This window comes from Oxyura jamaicensis, chromosome 12 (assembly GCF_011077185.1).
Source record: "Oxyura jamaicensis isolate SHBP4307 breed ruddy duck chromosome 12, BPBGC_Ojam_1.0, whole genome shotgun sequence".
NCBI classification, from domain to species: domain Eukaryota; kingdom Metazoa; phylum Chordata; class Aves; order Anseriformes; family Anatidae; genus Oxyura; species Oxyura jamaicensis.
This window is the reverse complement of record NC_048904.1, coordinates 8,811,730-8,830,437: the sequence shown is the minus strand read 5'-3', so window position 1 is coordinate 8,830,437 and position 18,708 is coordinate 8,811,730. Positions and strand designations below refer to the sequence as shown.

Here is an 18,708-nt window from a genome sequence, read left to right as displayed (position 1 = left end):
AGAAAAAATAGGACAAAAATAAAATATATGAAGATTCTAGGGAAATAGAAAAATCAACACAAAGAATATGGTGCAGAAAGCAAAAAACTGCACTAAAGATAAAAATTCATATAAAAGCATGAAATCAAATTTTCCAAGAAAAAAATACATGGATTGAGATTTTAGTTTCCATCTCATTTTTAAATGTATATTATTAAAAAGAACTATAAAAGTAAACCTTCGTGCTTTTACATAATGAGCTTATATCTAGAGCTGTGGTACTATATCCTCTTAGGAAGATTATAACATGACTGCAGGATTAACCAACAGGAGAATCTGGATTGTGAGCAGAAAGACTTTTTCAGACATAAATCTTTAACAATAGCAAAGCAGACTGGTGAAGTAAATTGATTTTTTTTTAAGTGTTCTCTCTTGTGGATCCAGCAATAGTTTCAACTGTAATGCCACGTATTTGTTTCATCGGCTGTTAGGTTTTCAGTGTCTCAACTTTCTTCCAGCTTCTCTCAATAAAAAGGCTTTTCTGGATATAAGCTTTAGCCAGATAGTGCAAAAAGAATGCTTCTTATTTCTCCTTTAAAAATACAAACACACTTCCCTCCTTATTTCATCTTTATGATGTTTTTGGCTTGGCTTGAGCCATTTTAACAATAATAAGAGTAAGAGCAGCAGGTAAGAAAATTAGTTCAGTGTTGCTTAAGCATTCGTGTACAATTTCAAATTCACAAAACAAAAATGCTATTTCAATATTTGTCTACAAAGCAAGAAAAGTTAGCTTAACCAAATGAATGTGCAAAGAGAAGATGTAAGCAGATAGACCGTGACAATGTTCTGTCATGGAAGATCAACAGCTACTAAAGCTGTAAAAGCGATAAACTGGCACCCCTTAGACGCATCAATTTATTTTCCCTTCTGAGGATTTATGTTGCAAGTTTACAGAGAACACTCCAATCAGCAGTGCCATAAGAGAATGATGTACAACACACAAGCAAAAGATAATGGTGATAAAAATTAAAAGCGTCTGATGATCGAGTTGAATACTGTTATGTGCTCTACATTCTCTCTGAGAAGACAATAATGGCTGTGTGTGGATGTTAAAAACAAAGGGTTTCGGGAAGCAGAAGCAAAGAACAGCAGATGGTATAAACCTACTTAAGCATTTAGGCAGATACAGCTGGTATTTTGGATGGTCTGCAGGGAATCCATATTAACAGTACACTTCAGATTATGTGAAAGAAAAGGGAAGCTCTCTATCCTGTGTTTTTTTCTTGATAACAGTACTGGAACTTTGGATTGCTCTAAGAGGCTGCATGAATTGATGATTTGTCACTGACAAATGGACAAGTCCAGTATTTTAGAGGTTTTTCTCTTATTTTTCAGTGAGTAAGAAACTAAAGATGCATTAAAACGGCATCAAAACAGAAATTATATTCAGAATGTTCCATTACTGTAAACATTCAAAATGTAGCAGTAGCAATATATTAGCATATCTCTACAAAGCCAACATTATCAAGTATCATAACCAAAGACCACTGGTTTGAAATAAGCTGAAAATGAATGGTTACAAAATGCCAAGATTATTGGCTCCACATGACATCCTGGCCTCCAAATTGGAGAGAGATGCATTTGGTGGCAGGACCATTCAGTGGATAAGGAATTGACTTGAAGGTGGCACCCAGAGAGTGGTGGTCAATGGCTCTGTGTCCAGGTGAAGGCTGGTGATGAGCGGTGTCCCTCAGGGGCCTGTCCTGGAACTGGTACTGTGTAATACCCTTATCAACGACATGGGCAGTGGGATCGAGTGCACCCTCAGCAAGTTTGCAGATGACACCAAGCTGAGTGGTGTGGTTGATACACCAGAAGGAAGGGATGCCATCCAAAGGGACCTGAACAAGCTTGAGAAGTGGGCCCGCATGGACCTAACGAGGTTCAACAAGGCCAAGTGCAAGGTGCTGCACCTGGGCTGGGGCACTCCCAGACAGGACAGACTGGGAGAAGAGCTCACGGAGAGCAGCCCTACAGAGAAGGACTTGGGGGTCCTGCTGGACAAGAAGTTCGACATGAGCCAGCAGTGTGCGCTTGCCGCCCAGAAGGCCAACTGCATCCCGGGCTGTGTCAAAAGGGGTGGCCAGCAGGGGAGGGAGGTGATTGTCCCCTTCTCTCTGCCCCTTTGAGGCCCCACCTGGAATGCTGTGTCCAGGTCTGGAGCCCCCAGCGCAAGAAGGATGTGGGGCTGTTAGAGCGGGTCCAGAGGGCCACAAAGCTGATCAGAGGGCAGGATCAGCTCTCCTGTGAAGAAAGGCTGAGAGAGCTGGGGATGCTCAGCCTGAAGAAGAAGAGCCTCCAGGGTGACCTCATTGCAACCTTTCAGTACTTGAAGGGCACTGAAAAAAAAAGATGGGGAGCAACTCTTTGCTCAATCGGATAATGACAGAACAAGGGGGAATCTAAATTTCCCCTCCAAAGAGGGGAGATTTAGATTAGAAGTTAGGAGGAAATTCTTCACTCAGAGGGTGGTGAGGCATGGGCACAGGCTGCCCAGAGAAGCTGTGGATGCCCCATCCCTGGAGGTGTTCAAGGCCAGGTTGGATGAGGCCCTGAGCAACCTGATCTAGTGGGTGGCATCCCTGCCAGTGGCAGGGGGGTTGGAACAAGATGATCTTTGAGGTCCCTTCCAACCTGAGCTATTCTATGTCTTTTAACTAAAAGAGGGTAGGTTTAGATTAGATATTAGGAAGAAATTCTTTACTTTGAGGGTGGTGAGGCACTGACACAGCCTGCCCAGAGAAGCTGTGGCTACCCCATCCCAGGCAGTGCCCAAGGCCAGTCTGGATGGGGCTGTGGGCAACCTGGGCTGATGGGAGGTGTCACTGCCCATGGCAGGGGGCTGAAACTAGATGGTCTCTGAGGTCCCTTCCAATCCAAACCATTCTATGATTCTTGCTACAGTTTTCATGACTGTTGGCAAAACAAGAATGGAAGAGTTGACTGAGAGACTTTTCTTTGGACATACAGATTTCTAACATACTAAGAAATATCCAAGAATCTTTCACTGAACAGTGAAAGCCATTTTATTCATGTATAGTTTCACTTGACTGGCAGATTTTCTGCTGCTGAATGCACTTCTCACAGAATTACAGAATAACAAAGTTCAATAACCCCCCCCAAATTATCTTATTACTCAGATGGTGGCCACAGACCACAGAGCACTGTCAGCTGTATCTCAGCCCATCTGCAAAGCAGATCTTGCCAGCATTTATCTTCACTGACAAGAGATTTAAATGTTCCCTGCAGTTCATCTGTGCTCTCTTTATTACTATTGTGAGACCACATTTCATAATAATAATTGGCAGTTTAAAGTTCAAAATCACAAATAAACTGAAGATAGATTCTTGCTCGGAACATTCTGACTTGTTTTGAGTTTTTTGGTCACACGCTGTTGACTTCAGTTGTTTTCTAGTTCTTTTGTTGGTCATCATGACTGATAAAAAATTGAAGATGGTACATGAGTAACTAATCCCTTCCTCCAGCTCAATACAGCATATTTCTATGTTTTTGAGCGTAACAGATTTTAAATAAGGCACATTAATAAAAGTGCAGCTTTGCATGCCACACACATTTGGGCAATATTCAATAATTTCTGAAGCATTTCACATACCTGAAACATCTGCAATAATATTCATTACTTTGTATGAGCTTCTGAAATAATAAATGCAGAGAAACCAGTGCCAACAGCACTAATTCAACTTGTCAGGAGGATAAAACACCAAATTAAGCTTATGGCACATTCAGTATCTTATCACTAACATATACAGAAGGAAAAGAATTAGGAAAAACATTCTAAGAGTTACTCACGTGTAAACTTTGAGAACAAAATCCTTCTCTTCTTTTATTTCAGAAATTGACTGAAGTACATCCATGATGCTTAACACTGCACAGCCATAGGGGCGGCGATAGTGTAAATGTGGGGGCCCTTTTTTCGAATCATTTAGCAACATGCGACCTAAAATTAACAGAAATTTAATAAACACTCAAATGCAACCATTCTATCAACTGTGTTCTATTATCCCTCTGAGTACATATAAATACAGTAAATTACAACTAAACTGAAGCCTTCCCTATTCTCGTAACTCCTTTTTCTTCTTACACTGTTTCGAATTCAGAGGTCCACTTGAACCTAGCTGACCCACTGGGCTACTTCAAATTAAGGTGTATGAGTTTATTTAGCTAAAAGAACACTTAAGGGCAAAGTGAACAGTGCCGTGTCTGGCCATCTTTGATTTGCCCCACAACGCGTATCTGCAACCAGCTTGGATGACTATAAATCATCTCTTGAATGAGCCAAGAATGCGTCTTGTGCTCACCTCTCTGCATCCACACAGTGATCCACTGTAGTCCTTCCATTTTAATCCACTAATTGCACATTTTCACTTTATACAATTGTTTAAAGGGAATGTACTGAATATATAGTCATTTATCATGTTTGTCTTGAAGCATATAAAGGAGAATGCTGAGATAAGAAGCTGTGCAATGACTAACTTCCTATTGGTAAAGTAGATTTCTAACAGAGTCAAAAATGTCAAGACTGGAAAAATCACTATGATAATCTAAACCAACCTGTAAAATCACACACAATTTGTCCAGCACATCTTGCATCAGCGTTAAGAATCTGAATTTGAACTACAGCACATCTTTAATTAGTTCAACAAGCTTCATTTGATATAGAGCTCAGGTAATACAGAGTAATTACAACTTTCAGACGTTTCACAACACAGTGAAGGCAGATAATGAAAATTGGATCCTCCTAACACATCTGTGACTTCGAAGGCTATTATTGTCATTCACAGGAAAATGCAACAAAGCTATGGTTTCATTAAGCCATTTAGACCTTCTGCACTTCAGAAAAGATATCCGTGGCTGGTAATGGATACTAGTAATGAATAGGGTTGAATACCATTTCATTATAAACACTACCTCACCATTTTTCAGTTAACTGAAAACCTGGGAAACACGAAAGACATGCATTACTCAGCTGTTTAGAATACGTAACAGAGGTAAACATTTACTTGCTTTTTTCTCTGTGGAAGTATACACATTCATAATTCAGAACCATTTAACTCCCTATTACTGACTAATTATATCCTTATTAACTGGAGAGATTTTTTTCTATCCAGTACCTCCCATCTAAAAGAGATTCTAGCAATTTAATTCGCATACCAGAAACCATACAGGCACTTCACTTAAGCACCCTGCTGGGCTAATAAATTCACGTAGCTGTCTGTGAACTACTTCAAGCACCGTGTTACAATATATAAGATACATTGCAAATGAAACTTCAATCTTAATGGCTTTCCGTTCTTGTTACTATAATTTTCAGAAAGAAAAGATGAAGCCTTGCGTCAGCTTGAGTAGTCATAGAAACCCACTCTAGAAATGGGAACTACACAAAATGATTTAGCAAGGAAGGACTTTGAGTTGACCCTACACAAGGAAGGAAGTATTACACATCCACATCTCTCCTTTGGGTAGGTCTCTGTTAGCACCCAAGGGAAACCACAAAGAAGAGCAAGCGTATGTTGCTAGATGTTGGGGTGCAAGATTGATAGGCTTCCAGCAGGCAGATACTACTCCAAACACTCCTTTTTGGTGTCAGCTGGTAGAAAGAACAACTGACAGGTACGACAGCTTCCCTTATGTTTTACAGGCACCTGCCTAAAATGAAGGTGGTTCTTGGAAGCACTGCAGACTCCAACAGCAGAAAACAGATCTTTATATATATATATATATATATATATATCTAACAGCCTCTGACTTACTAGTTATAAATGGTCAGGTACGCTGATGTCATGCATCATAAACTAGCTATTTATCATCAATAGAAAGACCTCGTGAAAATTTTGGAACATTAAACAAAAAGCCTTTTTTAGTTCCTTACTCTTCCCCCAGTTGTGGTGTTTAGCCAAGTATTTTGTTTCAGACTGAGAAAAAAACATCATTGTTAAAGAATCATCAGTAACTTTTTAACACTTGGCTACAGATGGTCTGAATATTAATCTGAGCAGATAGGCATGGCCTATAACTGAAATTTCTAACTTGTTAAATCATAATGGCAGGTCAGTAAAATAAATACTTGGCATACTTTAAAAACACAGTTAATTATATAAATATTTCAAGTAATATATCATACTGTACCTATTCGAATTACATGGGCAACTATGTACAAGTCTCTCTTCATGTCCTTGCTGCTGAGATCCTAAAAGATTGGAAAAAATGAAACATTAAAATGAAGAACACATTGCACTTCCAAAATAAGTCTGCAAAACTCCCACGAGCAATAGTAAGGATTACGAAGTATACTCTGCATTCGCTTAGCCCTTCCATCTTTAAGTAACAAGAAGTTATTTCTAAATTACTAATTAAAAAAAAAAAAAGCATAAAAGGACTCTATTTGGTTGGCACTTTCTCTAAAAGACAAAGAAATGAAAAGAGTCAGACTCCACTGACAAGTAATGCCATATCAAAATCCTAGCAAGCATTTAAAACATTAATTTAATCCCTGATTTGAAGATGTTACTACACTGCTATATCAACATAACTTTAAATGTCTGATTTACCTCAGCTGTGCAACCATTCTGGCCTCCCTTACCCCATGCCCTATCTACAAGTCCGGGACCTGTCCCAAATCTTGTTCCTTTGCTTCTGCTTTCCTGTTTTGGCTTTTAATTCCTCACCACAGAGTCTCCACCTCACATGATGGCTATAGAAAAAAACTATTACATCATGGCTGTCAGAACTTAAATAAAGCTTCAATTGCTTTTTGAACTTATCTCCCTTTTAGGAGTGCATAGATGCAGTTCCTCCAAACAATCAAAAGTCTGACGATGATAAAAACTGGGAGACTCCGGGACATGGTTTATTTGAAGACTTTTCAATGTGCAGCCGTAATCATGTTTCGTATGGCATATGTTTGTTACATTATGAAAGCAGCAAGGCAGCATCTCAACCATGCACAGAACCTACAGGCTGTGCACCCATACAAGCTGAGGGGTGCCAAGGCAAGCTAGTTCATAGTTCCCCATCTAAGACATCCAAAAGCAGGGGAGCCTGCAAGCAAACTTAGGTCCCCTTCTAACTGTCAAACTGTGCCCCTGGATTATTTGAGGGTGTGGTAGTCAGCAAGGGCCACATTTGTGCTGAAAACATTTGAAGAGTTTAAGTAGCACAGGTGATCACTCTTCAATTTAGTAGGTTAAGAACAGTGACAGGGGATTGGAGTAACTAAGAAATAACTTCAGTTTTAAGATGTGGTTGTTGGCTTAGAAAAACGCAAGACCTTAAGATCTCCCCGAAGTTATTTTAGGGCAAGCAACTATATGCATATATGAAAACCCTGAAAATGTCATGTCACAGAATAGCAGGTCCAAACTTTTAAAAAACAAGCTTGAAGAAAAGCCAGTAAGTGGGAAAAGGAGAAACTACAGAAGAGCGAAAGGTTAGCTGCAGATGAAGACAAATGAATAAAGCATTATTGGCACTGGCCAAATTTTTCCAAATAAAGAAAATAAATTAAGAAGAGAGTCAGAGTTCTTGTCAGTAATTCATTAATGCAGCACTTTGCATTCCCATGTTAGAAGCTATCTCAACTGCAATTCCCTTGATGATTTGTATTTGTTTCTGAAAACATTATAGGGAACAAATTCTATGACATTCTCCCCCGTGCTTTTTTTTTTTTTGCATTAAAATCCATCAAATATTTCTTCCTAAAGACATTAGCACTGTTCAACACATTTTCCTTGCTACTAACTCCAAGACAAGATTTCAAAAAGATATTGTGTGCTGTGAGAATCTTCACTGGTATTTTAGATTCTGATGCAAAAGGGCTCCTTGTGCTCTACAGCAACAGCTGCTGCCTCTCTGCTCTACTAAACGCTATCGTCTTATTGTTATGTACTGACTTATGCCATAAAGCCTCCAGATCCTCCCCAAACTCAACGGGCATTGCTCCAGACATTTCTGAGGAAAAATCAACTGTCAACAGGAATCTCAAATTGATTAAAATACTCTGCCTAAGCTGGTGGGAGAATGAGTGAAGCATGTGCACATGTGAAAGAGAAAGATCCGAAAAAAGGTTCAAAGCTCGGTTTTTGTTGTTCATTTCACTCTTTCCCTTATGTTGAAGCAATGGTCATCATCTCACGTCATTTTAAAACACAATGTACTTTATTTATATAACTTTAAAAACAACTTGCTCCGGTAACTATTTCTTTGCTCACATTTTTTTTCTTTTCAGTTGAATACTGATATCCATTCCAGTCCTAACAGTTAATTCTAAAATGTTCAGGTGTGTGGGCAGAACCCCACTGGTGGACTCAGCTATGCACAGACACTGTCCTTCTAATACTGCATTTTTTGGAAAGCAGAATGCAAAAATCAACTGGAAAAATCTCAGTAGCATTCAAATAAAATCTTGTATTTTTCTTTTCAAAAACCACAGTGGTATTAGAACCACTGTAAAATGAAATCATATTATTTTTGAAAAAAAAATGTGGACATCAAAGTTCCATCATTCTTATTTTGAACCAATTTAGTGAATTAAAAATGTTATTTTGCTGGACACTAAAGCATCAACTTTAGTTCACACACCAAATTTCTTTCCCATGTGACTTGAGAAACCAAATCTCAACGACGGAGATTACGATGGCAATGCACATAAACACTGAAGGTTACAGTGCCGTTCCTATAGATAGCACGATAAAAACTGAGCACAGGGACTATGCATAAAGAGAACTTATTCTAGGGAGAAGTTTCAGCCCCCTTCAAATATCATTACGTTGTTAAATTACAATGGGCAAGTAGTAAGTTCACGGTTGTGTCTTCTTACTCCATTTAAAAGGAGCACTCTATGTCTCTGGGCAGTATATGCAACGAGTTGCAAACACACGGTTTGGTACACTTACTAGCTAACAGACCACGTCTCTCTGAAGCCAAAGAATTAAGTGGTATAAATCTTCCTCAGTGTTTTCTCTTCAAGCCTTATTTTGCTGCTGCAAGAAGAGAACTTACTTTCTAGGCTTTCTTTGCCACCTAGCACACCAGAGTGGCATACAGTAGGCTTTATCTTGTATGTCTTGGAGAAACTGAAGCTCTGTGATGAGAAGGGATTTGACATAGCTTTAATCTCAGCAGTGCCTGGCAACATAGCTCAAAAACCAAAAACCATGGAGCTGGTAGTTAATACTCTAGATAGTAATTTTTTTTTTCTGTGATTTTTCTATGAAAATATCTCTGATTTGACAGGGGGATTTTTGTTATTAATTAACAGTTTTAATTAACAGCAATTAAGAGAACTATTTTTTTCAAAGGGCAGCTGTCAAAATATCAGAAAATGGTAGGGCATGCACATATTGATGGTTTCTCACATTAGATGGTTTTCAATTTCACAAAGAAAATACTGTATCACAGTCAAAATACAAAAAAAAAGTAGGCACAGATGGCCTTGTATTTGTATTCCTTTTTTTTTTTTTCCTTTACAGTAATGGCTTTTTACAAATGGAAGAATTCTAACCGTGACATGGACCAAACAATCCAAAAACCCCACCCATGCAGGAAAATCTTTAAATAATTATTTTGCACAAGATCCACGCACACAACTTAGGACCCAGAAAAGGAAAAGCTACATTTATTGTTTGCTTTTATGCAATATAAATAAATTTAATTCCACAACCATGGTCTTGGCATTGCATCCATAAGGGGTTTATTTCCCATATCCTGCTGTCATTTTAAAATGACACTGCTTGATAAACAAGATAATTTCATAATAATTCTAACTGCATGGCTTCTTAAAACTCACCAATATGAAAAACTTTCCACGTCCAGTATGGGAAAGAACTAATTTATGACGATTAGTTCTTTTGAATGCTGGGGTCTTTAAAGACCTAATTGTATGTTAAAAGCAAACAAGGAAAGCAAACAAACAAACAAAAAAACAAAACAGCAGCATCAAGGATACTTGACTGCAATTAATAAAAGAGAGATTTAAATAGTTATACCAAATTTGGTTGTCATAGAGAGTAAGGTATTTAACAAAAAAATAAAAAAATAAAAAGAAACCTCATACAGCATAGTTACGTTTTAATGCTTCCAAAGTGTGAATAGCCTGAACTTTAGTTGAGTAAGCTTGAATATTCAGAGGAATCAGTTTCTTACCTCTGGTGCGATATGACAACAGATCCAAAACCTAAGTACTTTTGAAAACTTACACAAAGATATGGCTAAACACCTAGAAACAGAGGTAGTGGGAAAAGACAGGGATACGCTGTATTACCTAAGATATACAGGGCTTCTCCCCTCTGGGAAGGATGAGAGTTTTGGAACAATTCTGAGGGCTGAGGGAAGATGAGTGGGCAATCATTATGTTGAGTAAAATACGAGATTAACACAATCTTGGAACAAAGCTGCATTGAAATCACAGCACTACCTTATTTTGGAAGCATCCAGAAGACCTCAAGCTCCCTCTTCTTTTTAAGTAATATAAATTGACTACAAAATTATCTTGGGTGTCAAATGGCAAAACAAGCATACAGAGAAATGCTCAAGGGAATCTCAATAAGGTTTATAAAAAACAGTACTAACATTCCAGAAGGAACATTCTCCCTCTGATGAGCCAATATTCACCGTGACACAATCTGTCTTGTCTTTCCTAAAATTGTATGCTTTCAAAAGGCAGTAGTCAGAACAATTCAGCAACCAGGGCTGTAGTGAGAATGCATCTAGCACAGAAACTGTAGCATAAGAGACTGGGAAATGCTAAAAGCAGCAGGAAGAAGACATACTGGGCCTCTTGGGTTCTGAAAAGAGAAGTTGCTTGGAGGAGACGTGCAATCTGATACAGTCCAAGAGACCTTGGGAAAGACTGAAATGGAGCCTGGAAGCAAAGACACAGCACACAAAAACACGACGGATGGGTGAACACTAAAATCCTTTGTATTAACGCTCTGTCATTTTGAAACTTTCCGTATTGGCTTTTTAGGTCTGATCACAGAAAAGTTGGCTTTTGAGCTCAAAGGCATTTTGGGATGCTCAGAACAGGTGAAAAGTCTGTCTCCTTCAGAGCTCTGACTCAATGCTCCAATGAGTCAGAAACATACTTAGCAAGAAGTCCTAGCCAACACGGAACCATCGTTACGAGCAATGAATGCATCTTGCCTGATCTGGCAATTCACAACATGGATCAACATTCTCAGTGAAAGTAAATAAATGGCTGTTAAGGGAAAGGTGTCTCGCAGTGATCCCCAAAAGATGCTGTGCTAGTCATCTGGTATTGCTTTTGATAATAGTCAGAATTGGGATTTCCCCTGAAGTACAAATATGTTGCAGGATAGAGATGTCTTATTTTTGACTGCATCTCTGTGTCTACTTAGTGTCAGTACTAAGTTCTGGAACACACAAAGCAACAGAAGTCATCCCAAATCATTAATATAACATCCACAATTTTATTAGGGCTCATATGTAGGGGAAGCGATCTGTACAGAACTGCCTTGCTGTTATTAACCAAGGACATGCAGCCAGGATCTGTACAGAGTAGACCAGAAAGATGCACCTGAATTTCTGCATAGCTATAACTGTTGCATGAGATTAAAAGAAAATTTCAGCACTAACAGATTAAGATGGAACCATGACAGACAGAAAGGCTATTCTGAAATCTGTTGCCCTGGTACACACTTTGGACTGTTCTTTTAATATATCGATGAAAAACTGCATCAGAAATGAGCATTTTTTTCCCAGATAATTTTCTCAATTATCGTAATTCACATTATGTAGAAGATACGATCTCCCAGACAAGAGAGCAGTAGGCAGCAAGTCTATGTACATCTGAGAAGTGACACTGAAGCATCTTTGGTATTTTTGTACAGTTAAATAGAAAGGTAGCTTGGGACTGATCTCTGTAGTATCTGTCCTTGGGATCAGAACGGCATATCTGCAATACAGGCTGGCCTCATTTGTACTACACAACAAGTCTCTTCTGGAACTGTTATGCCCCTCGGCCATATCACTTTATTGTTATTCTTTGTGTTTTTTGAAATCATGCAGACTGTTTCGCAGGTCACCAGATCAACATTTCCACGGTATGAAACAGGACAGTTGTTGCACAGCCTTAAGTAGAGTGCCATCAGCACAGATGGTGAAGTTTGATGATGAAAATCATTTAAGAATGTTGAACCTCAGAGGCCAGAAAGTACCAAACTTGATAGAAACCAGTCCATGCTCTCTCTTGGGAGTAATCCTTAGAGCAGTTCTTAACCCTACACGCAAACTTTTTCCATGATCCAGACATCAGTGCTAAAGCTTGCTCCCTGGATATATTTCTCTGGACAGACATTTTTCAAGTTCCTGACAGCAGCAGCATCAGTGCCCAGTGCAAAACAAAGACATGGTTACCTCTGCTGACATTTAATAGGCCAGTAACACTTCACTGATTGTGCCAGAAGTACTAATATTGATGTCAGCATCACTGTCTGTGCTATTTTTGGAAATGCCTGCATCTTTTTTGTCCAGATAGATGTAGAATTGAGCACCCTTACTCCTGGCTAGATATACACTGTTCCTTAAGAAGAGAAATTTGGGTATTTTCTTAAAGGAGAAAAGGGAATGGTGCCAAGAACCATGTCTAGTTCAGTGTCCAGCTCTGCCTGACCATGGAGGGTTTCAATGCCAGAATTACAGTTTATACCAAAGTTGTCTTCCATCTTCTTTCTTCATCAGAGGCAACCATGCTTTTCCCAAATAGTTTCTAGCATGTGCACTAGCTAAAGGTGAATCACGAAGGAAGGCGTTTATCACAGTGGGGATGTGAAATATAGTTACAATTACTCTGTGATGAGCCATACTTTCAGTATCTCTAGATTTCCACATACTTTCTGAGAAGTGACTAACCAGAGTGGTTTGACACATGCTTCTGAGGCAACTTTTAACAGAACTTAACACCACTGTAGAATGAATATTAAAGCCAGAGTGTTTTGAAACTACTATCCTGGTAGTAGTCTGTCTTGGGAGTAGTTTCAAAAACTACTATCACAAAAGAAGAAGGCAGCTAGGTGACAGGTAAGTCTGAAGAATAGAAAGGAAGTAAATCTTAGCTGGCTATTTCACTCCCAATCAAGGTATCTGATAGGAGCCACAGCTGAATATTGCATATCCCGTTTTGCTGGCACAGATGGTTAAAGAGTGCTGGTACAGTTGGTCCTATCTGCTTTGAATCAGCTTGGAATAGCTATCTGTGCAAGACCTACCGTAGAAACTAAGGAAGTCATTGCATTTCCCTAAGTAAAACCAACTCTCTGTACCTCACCTTGGCTGCTGCTTTCACAGCACATCCTGGATTCTGCATTCCATCACATGCACTACGCTGTTGACTTGGGAGGCTCCTGCTGTACCATGCATCTGGGGTTGCTACTTGGACTCTCAAATGGGCCAAGACAGTTTGGAGAATTTTGTGCGCGTGCATGTGTGTGTGTTGTTTTTCTAACTTCAGCTCTGGCAAAACTGCCTTGCTTTACATTCATGCCAAACTAGTTTGTGCCCTGTTGATTAATGTATAATACATGAAATGAAAATATACCAAATTTCAAACTATAAGCAAGAACAAATGCTGTTAAAAGGAAGCACTTCAGAACACTTGCTTAGTCATATAAATAATTTAGAAGTATTTCTATTTTTTTTCTGTTAACATTTAGTTATAACTATAACAAAACTTAGAAACAGCATCCACTTCTACTCAGTACATTGGAAAGAAAAAAAATGTGTTTTTCCTCTCAGGGTGACCACAATCACACTACTATAAAGGGAAGAAGAAAGGGAACTGACACGTACCGTGAAAAGTGCACACATTCGATCTATCTTCTCTGGATTCCTGGGGCCTCCATTCTTGTTTAACCTCACCATAAACCTCTCACTACAAAGCAAACAATATTAAAAAAATGAGTTTCATATATACATTTTATCAAAAATACAGCTGGATACATTTTAAAAAATGATGCACTAGTATTTTTTTTAATTCCCAAAGCACATGAAACGGCAGTCATTGATCTATACAAAATTACATGAAATACCCCAGAAGACTTCAAATCAAGTACTCTGATGTGAAAACATCAGGTTGATGTATATTCATGATGCAGTAACATTACAATAATGTGAATATATGAAGCACAGCATTTGAACACATTACAAGTACTTCAGGCAAAGCCAAAACACACTTGTTGAGGCACGTAATGCCTTTGGGAAAACTAATTTCATTAAAATTCACTTAGATCTAAAAGTAACAAGAGTACCGGTTGATCCATCTCCAACTGCGTGTACTGTTTTTAGAAGTAATATACTAACTCAAACACATTGTGATAAAACTGAGTGGAACTGCTCATCAAACCAATTAAACTACTTTTACTAGCAAGAACAGTGTGTAAATGAAAACTGTAAAATAAATAACCCTTACTGTGGATGGCAGGCCATGGACATTAATATTATTAGGTAAAACAGAGAATTTACAATTACACGTAGATTAAATGAGTAAGAGTAATTATTCATGAATGTATGACAATATCCTAAGTATTGACCAGAATTTTCTTCCTACAGATTCATACAAGTAAAGCAAGAACACACCACTAAAACTTCTAGTAACTTTTCCCTTATGCTACAGATCCTTTCAATCTTTTCCAGTACAACTGTATCTACCCCAGTAACCTTTATTTGACTGAACACATTTTCCAGCGTGGTATCCACTGTTGGCCTGAAGAATATGAGAACAGAGCAGGCACTACTTCCTTTGGTAGCTTGCTCCAAAAGACAATCCCTCCTGGCAAGATACATGGGTTATCATCAGTCTGGCAATGTCTGGTTTCAGTGTTCAGCCACTTTTGTTACACTTTCTTTTGTACGTTAAAGAGACATTTAGAGAATTTATTTTCTTACAGTATACTGATATCAACAGTTAATTACATAATTAATCAATCAACTCCCTAAACACATAAGCAATTCAACACTATTAAGGAACTCATTTTCAAGTGCTGGAATCATTTTATAGAACTTACCCAGAGTGCAATTTTTCAACATTTCATGAACTGTTCTAACAATGGGCAACAGTCTAGTCCTAGTATCACCCACGTCAGACAAATACACCTGTATTTCACATGAGTAATTCCCTATTACTCCTTGCTCAGTAATTTATCAAGCTTCACACATTAGCCTTTTTAACGCAGCATTACACCAGGAATTCATTTGGAGCAACCTGTTCATCATAAATACAGGTATATTTTCGAATTGCTACTTTTGTAGGCATGGTGCTTAATGCTTTAAGCATGGCTCACACATCTCGGCTTACATCTTTGCATGTTTATTTGCTTGGGTTTATCTTGCTAAGCAATCCAGATCATACTCTCCAGCTGTTTCATTCTGTTACTTACTGTTACTCTGAACTCTATGTAACCCACAACTTCTTTCAGCAGTAATTTCAATTCATTTGCAGCAGATGCTCAAACTCTGAGACTGCTAACATACCCTGATGATACCACAAGACACACAGACTTTTGATGATTCCTTACCCACAACAACTTTCTGAGATGTCACTTAGTAAGTTAATGTTTTAGCAAATGCTTTAGTGTATAATATAATATTTGAATAAGAATTTTATGATGCATTAAGTGCAGTGCAGAATCACATCTTCAGTGCATTACACTAACAGTTACATTACAGTAACAATATTACATCTTCATATTTACCTCTATCTACCAAACATATAATCACAAAAAATGAAGTCAGAACTTTTTAAAGATGTGATTGTTTTCAAGAAAAATGCATTAATTATACTCTTAACCTTTATCTGTTAACTCAGTTTTGCACCCATTATTTTGCTGGTATCTGATTCAGGCTGGGGAAGGCACAGCAGCAGCAGGCGATTCGTGCAGCATGGCCCAAGCAGCTGCTTCTCCCAGCTGCCTGCCTCAGGCCGCTGCTGTCCCTGGGAAGCGTCCCAAGAAAAAGGACCTGCAGCACCACCCCAACAATTACACCACAGAACTCCAACCCCGAATATGAACTGAGGCCGGCATCAGGTTCCCAGCACCTACAGCTGCAAGGGATTGCAGCACCTTGCAGCCCCTGCTGCAAGGGATTTCCAAAGAGCAGTGGGCAAGACAGTTATGGTGACACCCACAGGTAGACTCCAGTTCACACGGGAAATAACCACAGAATTCAGCACTTCATACCATCAATTTCTAACCAGGAATTATGTTTTACATCACTAAAAACAGGTAGTAATTTCAAGAGATAGTGACTCATAGCCATGTTCCTTCCAATAAGGAATAAGCATCAATAATTCCAATGATCTGAAAACCACTGCTTAGGGAGACTTTAATTTCAACAAATTCACTTAATCCTTAAATCAGTTTAATTGTACTATCTTTCATCTAGTAAGATTAAGAGGTAACATTCATTTCATTTCTGTTAAAACTGCAGTTTATAAGAGACATCTTTTCATGAAGAAAAGCAAAATTCCTTAAAGAAACAACCAACAGTCGTGACCTTCAGAGCTACAAAAGTTATTTTCATAAAATAAACATCACTCCTCTTTAAAACTGAACTTGAAGCAATGATAAATGACAGTAGTTTGTTAAATTTAATCCTTCTACTTTCTACTTATACACTGAAAAACAATTGCTATGCCTTATGCATGTTAACCATGTCCCATTTTAAGGGTAAGAGAATAAAATGGATCGGTATTACACATACAAGATCTCTAGCAAACTCTTCTTCCACTTAGGCTGCTAGGAACATAATCCAGCCCTCATCCAGGGACACATGAGATGAACACAAAGCTTAGGTTGGAGATGAGGAGACATTTCTTCTCCTCATGAGGAGTGGTCAGGCATTGGGATGGGTTGCCCAGGGAGGTGGTGGAGTCACTGCCCCTGGGGATGTTTAAGGAAAGGTTGGACGTGGTGCTTGGGGACATGGTTTAGTGGGTGACCCTGGTGGTAGGGGGATGGTTGGACCAGATGATCTTGGAGGTCTTTTCCAACCTTAATGATTCTGTGATTCTAACATACGCAACCTAGCACGTGGAAGGAACAAGCCAATGGTCAGACTAGCAGCTGAAGATTATAAACAACATAAATTATATCTGCAGGGGAAAATGGGTTCACTGGTGAAGATATCCATCCAAAATCAAAGTGTAAATCAGGGCTTGCTTGCTTATATTTGACTGCAAATCCCTGGAAGTTCTTGTATCCTATACCTACCCTGCATGAGGGCACACTCACAATACCTTCACATCACTGCAGCAGTCACAGCAAGGCTGGTTATCTTGATTAAAAGAATGACTGAATTTTGAAGGGAAACCAAACCACTAGCAGAGCACCAAGCTCTCCTGTGACATGAAGAATTATTTAGGGAAAGGGAAAATGGCAATTTAAAAAAGTACCGTTGACTGAGAGTACTTTCAAATTCTGGGATAAAAATACTACAAATGCATACGACTATCCAGTATTATAGAAGTGGAAGAGGCTGATTCACAAATAAAGGGTAAATGAGTTTATGTCTAAAATAGACGAACTGTACAACAGCCCTCCATACCAAAGGTTCACCTTAGCCTACTAGCCCGTAATGTCCAGTAGTGGATAATTAGGGAAAGAATAGAAGAATAAAGTAAGCATACAGTAGTACACAGTTTACACCAAAAAATAATGATCTTCAAGAAATAATGCTATAACAGCTCTTCCACTTTCATTCATCTCAGTGATAAAGTTGCTTATCACATTTTAAACCTCCAGCGTCTTTTATATTTTTAACTTCCAACACAGGTTTTCTTTGAAAAATTATTTCAGCACTAATAAGCATTTCATTTCTGTAACTGAAGTTGAATACAATACTGTATGCCACAGCATCCTTTGCAGGCTGTCCCTCTGACAATGGCAGAGTAAGGGACTGACAAGTCTTTGAGCTGGGATAGTCTATTTATACCCAATTCATTACCAAAAGTATTGCTTAGCCTGCTTTCAAAACACTGAAAGAGACATATTCTGGAGGCTTATTTAATAGCCTACTGAAAAGTTTTCTCTATTAGCAAATGGAAATCTTTTAAAATTTGCCTTTGCTGTTGTAACAGCTACAGAGAACAGTCTGGTTCCTGTACCCATATTCCAATGCCTTTAACACATGAAGCTGCCATCTTTTCCACCTTCCCTTTCATCAGCCTTCCCCTGATTCCAGCACTATGCCAGTAACAACCTTCAAATTCCTTCCTTTAATTTCCAGTCCTCCCTAAAGTCCACTCGAGCTCACGTCACTAAATAATTATGGGGACCTTAGGTCAGATCCCACTGCAGGACAAGGAGAATGAAAAGACAGCGAGTGGTGCTAATAGGCAATCTTAAATATCTAAGCTTCCTCAGGTTATTCCACCTTTCCTTGCAGGTCATTCCTCCCAAACTTGCATTTTTGTTTCTCAACTGCAGGATTTCCCTGATCCTTGGTATGACTCTTCAAGAGTAGTTTACAGAAACTAGTTAAAATATTCCACTAAGGTCCTGCTAATGCTGACAAAGGTGTTAGGAAATACTGGAATGGACTTGAACCTTTGACAATATGACACTATTGACCCATAACTGCAGCTAGTCAGATGCCCCCCCCCCCCCATTTTACAGCTGTAAGTATACTTCTATG

At 38.8% G+C, this 18,708-nt stretch overlaps 1 protein-coding gene across 15 annotated transcripts in view; it reads right to left on the bottom strand.

The window, feature by feature from the left end:
- The window catches only part of DOCK3 (dedicator of cytokinesis 3), a 212,402-nt gene that overhangs the window by 93,333 nt on the left and 100,361 nt on the right, over nucleotides 1-18,708 (bottom strand). For all 15 annotated transcript variants that reach the window (XM_035338064.1, XM_035338065.1, XM_035338068.1 and 12 more), the window contains exons 10-12: nucleotides 13,867-13,948; nucleotides 6,190-6,250; nucleotides 3,853-4,000 (exon numbers count right to left, since the gene is read on the bottom strand). In XM_035338064.1, coding sequence (XP_035193955.1) covers nucleotides 3,853-4,000; nucleotides 6,190-6,250; nucleotides 13,867-13,948 — 291 coding nt within the window. The remainder of the gene's footprint in view (nucleotides 1-3,852; nucleotides 4,001-6,189; nucleotides 6,251-13,866; nucleotides 13,949-18,708) is intronic.